Source organism: Osmerus eperlanus, chromosome 17 (assembly GCF_963692335.1).
Source record: "Osmerus eperlanus chromosome 17, fOsmEpe2.1, whole genome shotgun sequence".
NCBI lineage: Eukaryota > Metazoa > Chordata > Actinopteri > Osmeriformes > Osmeridae > Osmerus > Osmerus eperlanus.
This window is the reverse complement of record NC_085034.1, coordinates 7120338-7127837: the sequence shown is the minus strand read 5'-3', so window position 1 is coordinate 7127837 and position 7500 is coordinate 7120338. Positions and strand designations below refer to the sequence as shown.

General features: G+C 46.0%; 2 protein-coding genes across 4 annotated transcripts in view; one reads left to right on the top strand and one right to left on the bottom strand.

Annotated features, from left to right (window-relative positions):
* Window positions 1-1893, top strand: part of lrtm2a (leucine-rich repeats and transmembrane domains 2a) — a 10753-nt gene extending 8860 nt beyond the window's left edge. Inside the window, 1 exon segment of the mRNA XM_062483649.1 lies at window positions 302-1893. Within this exon segment, the coding sequence (XP_062339633.1) occupies window positions 302-777 (476 nt within the window). The 3' untranslated portion in view covers window positions 778-1893.
* Window positions 1894-5916: 4023 nt separating this feature from the next.
* The window catches only part of cacna2d4a (calcium channel, voltage-dependent, alpha 2/delta subunit 4a), an 18869-nt gene continuing 17285 nt past the window's right edge, over window positions 5917-7500 (bottom strand). For 2 of the 3 annotated variants that reach the window (XM_062483121.1, XM_062483122.1), the window contains one exon: window positions 5917-6125. In XM_062483121.1, the coding sequence (XP_062339105.1) occupies window positions 5932-6125 (194 nt within the window). In that variant the 3' untranslated portion in view covers window positions 5917-5931. Of the gene's footprint in view, window positions 6126-7281 lie in introns of those variants that run through there. The other variant, XM_062483123.1, reaches the window with a different exon arrangement.

Below are 7500 nucleotides of genomic sequence, written 5' to 3'. Positions count from 1 at the left end.
TGTTTGTGTAAGTGTGTGTGTGTGTGGGTGTGTACAGTATGTGTGTGTTTGTTCTCTCAGGGGTATAATCATGATTCATCTTTAGATAAGCCTGTTGTTTACATGGCGCTGATGATGAGGGCCGTTAGTAGTCATGGCTCTCCTCCTCTCATGTTCCATCTCTCTTTTCATCCCTCTCTCCCCCCTCTCATCTCTCTCTCTCTCACCCTCTCTCGTCCTCCCACTCTCTCTCTCTCTCTGTCTCTATCTCTTCCTATATCTCTCTATTTCCCTCTCCCCCCGCACCCCCCCTCCCTCTCAGGAGGGAAAGTGGATGCGTTGGAGTGCACCCTCCCCAAGGACCTGCGGGGGCGGGACATCCGAGGGGTTCCCGTGGAGATGTTCAACTACTGCCTCCAGTTGGAGGACGAAAACGAAGGGGGCGAGGCCAAAAGAGGAGGCGGGGCGTCGCCGCCCTGTAGCCGCGCCCTCCCCCCCGCCGGCCCCGCCTCCCCCACCGCGGAGCCCGTCGCCCCGGGCGACCCCGCGGCTTTACCGGACTGCGTGCGCCAGCGGTACAAGCCGGTGAGCGTGCGGCGGGCCATCGGCACGGTGGTCATAGCGGGCGTGGTGTGCGGCATCGTCTGCATCATGATGGTGGCGGCGGCGGCCTACGGGTGTATCTACGCCTCGCTGATGGCCAAGTACCAGCGAGAGCTGAAGAAGAGGCAGCCGCTCATGGGAGACGGGGAGGGGGACGGAGACCCGGAGGAGAAACAGATCTCCTCTGTGGCCTAGAGAGGTCAGGGGTCGTGGGGTAGAGGGGTTAGGGGTCGTGGGGTAGAGGGGTCAGGGGTTTTAGGGTTGAAAGGTCTGGTGGGAGAGAGAGGCGACTTCCCTGGTCTATGAACATTCCTCCTTCCTTCTTCCTCCTCCTCCCTAGGTTCTCTCCTGTGTGGATTACTAACAAGGACTACACCTTCTCCTCTTTCGCCTCCTCCTCCTCACCTTTCTCCTCCTGGACTAACAGACCCCAGGACAGTATGAACTTCTATGGGAGAACCTGTGGAGTATGACACTGGCCTCAAATGCCTTCCTCTGCCCACCCATGCCCAGCACCCCGAGTACCCTGAGGCCTCCAGGCCCTCTCACCCTGACCAAGCCCTCTGGCCCCTCTGCCCCCCTCCCCCAAGCCCCTACACCCATACAGACCCATAAAACCATTCCTGGTATGGACTACAAATCAGGTCAGCATGACATTAAAAAGACTATAAACTCCAGACTCCTGCACTTTACTTCCTGTTAGCCCATCTGGCCCCTCCCACCCTCCTTGTCCATCCTGCCTATCCCCTAAGATGGTCGCCCTACCCGGAAGGGATTTTAATAAACAAAGGGATTCAAAGACGCTGCTATTCTCCTCCTCCTTTCCTCCTCCCTCTATCACTATCTGGAAGATTCCCTACTTACAGACTTGTTTCTCTCCTCTTCATCCCTCCAGCCCTCTCTGTGTAGTTGCTATGAAAAAACAGCTGGCCCTGCCCACTATTGAATCTTCTGGAAAACAACAGTATATTGTCCTCTGTATCTCTACGATAAGGATGATGATAGTCATCATTTTAATTAATATTATTAATGTCTGTACGGTGTGGTGTGAATCAACTCTCCCAGTATTCATATATGTTAATTTGTTCTCCAGAATTATATTAATATTGTTTGTTTTGTTTTTGTTTGGGTATTTATGTAACTGTACGTTTGTTTGTTTTAGTAGCAGTGGATAGATACACTCAGACCACTGGTCTGCAGTTTAGTAAATGTGGATTAAAAAGTAGCAAGATTAATCCATCTTTGTAGTTTTGTGTCACAGGAGGGAATACTCTGATAAAGTCTCTGTCAGGCTGAGAACCCAGAGAATTACGATACCCAGAGTTCAATGCATTTAGTTATTTGTTATTTGTTAGTTATTTCAATGCATTTAGTTATTTGTCACAATGTGGAGGCTAATGATGGCAATATATTGATATTATAGAAACATTTCCTTATCTATGGGTGAGATGGAGCAGAGAATATATGTAGAACACCTGATATGACAGATCTGAATTGACACTAAGCTAGACACAGGCCTTCCAGGTGTGCAGAAATCTACTCCAACTTAGGATCAATATATTAAGGATGAGACACAACATCTGATGACAGCATATTTTGCTGAAGTAAATTGTAGTTTTGGCTAACTGAAAGCATTAAATGGACTCAAGAGTAGCTACATTTGGCATCAAAGTGGATTTATGACTCAAGTCCTGACAATTTGCTCAACAAATTGTCTGATAACTTGGTTTCACGATTGTTTGGAAAATGTGTTTTAAGGAGCGACATTAGCTAGGGTTAGCTTTTAGTTTTCTTTTTGGTTTCTGTTGCTACTGTATTGGAGTTATCACCTGTCCCATGAAAGTCAAACTTTCGCAACGTGATGATATCAGTCTCAACCCTGACATATTCAACCTAGTGCTGAACCAAGAAGGAACATTTGACCTATGACCCCGCTCTATGTAGTTTGGGACAGCTGGCCCTGCCCACTAACCCCATTTTATTATTTTCCCTTAGATATTCTGTATTACAACAGAGAGGAGGAAGCGAAAAAGATAAATAAAAAAAAGAGGGCTACAGTTCTAGTCTTCCATGATCAACCAAAAGAAGGCAGTTGTCACGGTGACATGTTTCCCCTAATAGTGCCAGCACTGATTGATAAGGCCTAACCGCTAATCATTCATCAGTGCCATGTTGGATAACAGTTAAGTGGTTGGCTGGTTGGGCTGTGTTTGAAACTCAGGTTATATACTTCTGACCTAACAGTGGGAGCAGCAGTGTACGCAGACAGGCACACTCACACACGCACGCACAGGGAAGCTATACACTTAATCCTGTGAGGCCACTCCTCTGCCAACGCTAGAACTTTCTCACTCCTATCATATTCCACTCTCTCTAATTCCCTGTCTCCCTCCCTCCCCTCTCTCCCTCCTCCTCTTTCACTCATTCGCTTAGTCTATTAGCATGTTGCCTGTCCATGCTGTCAAGACCAGAAGTGTAAGACGACAGTGAACCAACACAGTCCAGCCAGTATGCAGACTGGTCTCTGCTCACACAGTAACACTGCCCCTTGCAGGCTGACAGGAAAACTGCAGCGCTGCCTCTTTGCGCCACGACAAGATAGCAAAGAGGCGACAAATCTAATACAATATTATATATATATAAACTGAGGCTGACAGGGATGTAACAACGATTAGAGGCTTTAAAAGCAATTTTATGTGTTATGGTATCCTAGAATGAATATCTTATGATCCAGTATTTATGCATTATACATAACGTCTTTGGTGTGCAACCCAGTTAGTTTGACCTGTGTCTTTCTATAGGACTTGTGTAAGGTACTAAGTGTCTGCTGTACGACCAAAACATATCCTGAAGTTATATAATAAAATATATTATCCAGTATTATAGATAGCTTAGACATTTTCTAAATAGTGTCTTACTTTTATAACTGTGGTATATGTCCCGATAACTAACCAGAGTATGACGAATGATAAATATGAAGATGAGGATGATGATCATGATCATTATGATGTACTAAACTTGACTGTTTTAGTTGTGTGTTTAATGTGGTATTACAGTTATATATACTGTATATGACTTGTGACATTTTAATAAGGGACCAATATTACAGCTGATACAGAACATTGGCTAATGAAACAATAAGATGTCACTTATTACAAGGTAAACAGGAAGCTCCACAACCAACCATCAAACCACTGAATAATAGTATTAGTTCTGGAACTATGTCCCTGTATATAGTTCTGGTACTATCTGTATCTGTACTAGGTCTAGAACTATCTGTACCTGTATTTAGTTCAAGAACTATCTTTATTACGACGTCATCTACACGTTTGTTATGGTCACAACACATTTGGGGCGGCTACAAGAGGATTCTCAAAAGCATTTGAGAGTAATTTAGTTACATTTGATGTGACTCTTCAGTATAATTTACAGTACTGGTACACTGGCTTCATTGTACTGGTCTATATACTTCAAGCACACCCTAGTAAGTTAGGAGAGCATACTGCACCCAGATCAGGGCATTTATAGGGACACTAGACTGAGTCAAACACCCAAAGACAGCAGACTATGCTTACACTTTGTGCAATGGTAGGATGGAGGGAAGAGATAGAGAAATATGAGATAGAAAGCTTGTCAACCCTTTATCTATCTTTATTTATCTAATCTACAGTATATTTCCTTTCTCAATTTTTATCTTTTTTCTTTTACCGTTCTTTTTTTCTAAGATTGTTATAATAAAAGTCTATCGTATGATACAAAAGTCTTCTTTATTTTTCGCTCCAGATAATAAGCAGTTTGAAATACTATTTGTGGGCTGTGTATAATAAAACGAAGAATTAATGTTGAAAAAAACAATAAAGAATGTATTTCCTTAAGATGCTGAGTCGCGTCTGAGTGACAGAGATAGAGGGAGATAGACAGGAGAGAGAGAGAGACATAGAAGAGAGAGAGGAGAGAGAGAGACATAGAAGAGAGAGAGGAGAGAGAGAAGAGAGAGGCGAGAGATCGAGGGAGAGAGAGAAAGGAGAGATTTTTAACTAGTTAAGGAACAGACCTTCCGTCACCACCACAGGCTCCATGAATAACTATTCAGTGTAGATCGGAGGCAGAGAGGAAGTTAAGACACAGAGAGAGAGAGAGGGAGGGAGAGAAAGAGAGATGGAAGGAGGAATGAAAGACAGAGACATGGCCAGTACATGGCGGCACTATGAATCATTGATGAACAGCTCTCCTGTGTGGCGTTGGGTAAGAACCAGAAGGGTTCCAACACTCGAAGACTAAGCCCCCCAGAGGTGTTTATTATAAAGCAGACACACACATACACACACAACCATACAGTCACAGTTTGTGACCAAGGATACTACAACACCGGCCAATCAACGTAAAAGGCACGCCTACTTCACCAATCAGGGCTACGTAAGACCAACCAGACAATGTCATCTGTCACCTGAGAGCTACTGACCAATGAGCAATCTGACATGAGAGCTACTGATCATTAAAAACATCCTTCACCAATCTAGGCTCATTCTTAATATAACTATTAACCAATCAGCAGAGGGTGTTGGAAGAGGGAGAAAAAAGCAGAACCGGACAGACAGACAGACAGACGGCCAGAAAATGTGTGTGGGGGATGAATGAATGGAGGGATGAATGAATGAATGGATGGATGGATGGATGGATGGATGGATAGATAGAGAGGGATAAAAAGAGCAAAGGAAAGAGAGACAGAGTGAAAGAGAGAAAGGGTGAAAGAAAAAAAACAAGAGAGGGAGAGAGAGAAAGAGAGGGTGAGAGAAGGAGAAGAGAGGGAGAGAGAAAGAGAGGGAGAATCATCCCTCGTTACTATGACGGATGGACACCATTCAGGATGCAGACCACGAGACCCTCATCTCTTCCAGGTAATTATGACTGATGACTGTGTCACTCACCACAGGCTGGGCCAGCACACACAAGGACACCACACACACACCCCAGACACACACACACACTCCAGACACACACTACAGCATACACCAAAGAGGTGCAGACACACACACCCCAGACACATGCACACACCGCGTTAAGAAGTGCTTAAGAAGTGCTTACATGGGCAGTTTTTCTTCTTTAAGCTGAAACAAGGTCTTAAAAGGCCAATCAGAACAAATCACCTCAAACTTTCACACTGTTAAACTCCCCACAGGGTGTCGAGCTTGACTGACACCGACACACACACCTACAAACAAGCACACACACCACCCACAGCCTACAGTCTTGGTGGCAAAGACAAGGTCGCTTCCTCAGCATCAAACAGACAGGAAGTGAGGACAGCTGTAGACAGGAAGGGAGATCAGCAGACTCCATGTGTTGACATCAGCATCTGAACACTCCACAGCTGGGAGACTTGACATGGGGAAGGAAAGGAGGAGGGATGGGAGACGGAGGGGGAAGAGGAGGAGGAGGAGGAGAGGAGGAAGAGAAGGAGGAGAGAGTCCTACCTCCAGCGATGGCAGTCTTCTTCCCCACCGTAACCGTGGCAGCCGTGATGGAGATGACCATCCTCCCATCTGACACACACAGAGACAAGAGTGAGAGAGGAACACACACGTTCTCTCACTCACTCAGTCACTCACGCATGCACGCCTACCCACAAACTTCCAACCTTAAAGAGTGCGTACAGTTCATGATACTAACGTATGCCATGGTTGGCATGACTGCCATGGTTACAGAGACTAGCCCGTAGGAGCATTCAGAGACGGGCCATTTATGACGATCATAAATGCCAGGGTGGATTTGTGACCACGGCAACGCTCGCTCATGCCACCCTGCCAGCACGGCGAGAGACGACACTGCTCTGGTCATGACTGCTGATGAGCTGAATGGCTGCCTGTGTGTGTGTGTGTGTGTGTGTGTGTGGCCGTGTGGTTGTACAGGTATGAATGTGTGCCAGTGTGTGTGTGCGTGTGTGTTTGTATGACTCCTGGGGGGGAATAGTAGTCATTGATGTAGTGCAGGGTAATAGAACTGAACTGGATCGTGCTTGAGGCTCAGCTCAAGATTCATCCATCTCCACTTGCCATTGACAAGCCCTATTATGTACATTTCAGTGTGTGTGTGAAATGTGTGTGTCCCTAATGTGTTTTAGGGACACACACATTTCACACACACACATTTCAGTGTGTGTGTGAAATGTGTGTGTCCCTAATGTGTTTTAGGGTGTCTGTGTGTCTCTCTGGGTGTGTGCGTGCGTGTCTGTGCTGCCAGGTATGATGATGACAGAGAGAGACAAGAGAATCAATAGCTGCAATAACTGCTTTGCTGGGAACAGACAGACAGAGTAGACACACCCGCACACACACAAAACATTGTCTGTCAGGTGTGTCTGTCTATTAACACAAGGGTAAGATTAAAGCCCTCTCTATTAGAACAGGACAGGAGGCATGTCACCTTGATGTAACATGTATGAAGCATGTGCCATGTATGTAGCGTGTACCATGAATGTACCATGTGTGTAGCATTGGCTGTAACATGACAGAGCTGCTGTCGTCCCAGAGACAGGCCAGCAACAGCTGAACTCTGGGACCAGAGTCAGACCATGCAGGCATGCTAACAACCAGACTGACCATGCAAAGAGAGAGAGAATAAAGGACAAGAGAGAGAGAGAAAGAGAAAATATAGAGATAGAGAAAAAGAGAGATAGAGAGAGAGGGGGGGAGGAGAGACAGACAGGGAGAGAGACAGAGAGAGAAAGAGAGAGAGAGAGAGAGAAAGAGAGAGAGAGAGAGAGAGAAAGAGAGAGAGAGAGAGAGAGAGAGAGAGAGAGAGAGAGAGAGAGAGAGAGAGAGAGAGAGAGAGAGAGAGAGAGAGAGCAGTATAACTGGGTGCATCATGCCAGACCGAGGTGTATCTAGGTACCCTCCAGGTTGTCCTGCTCCTGGTCCT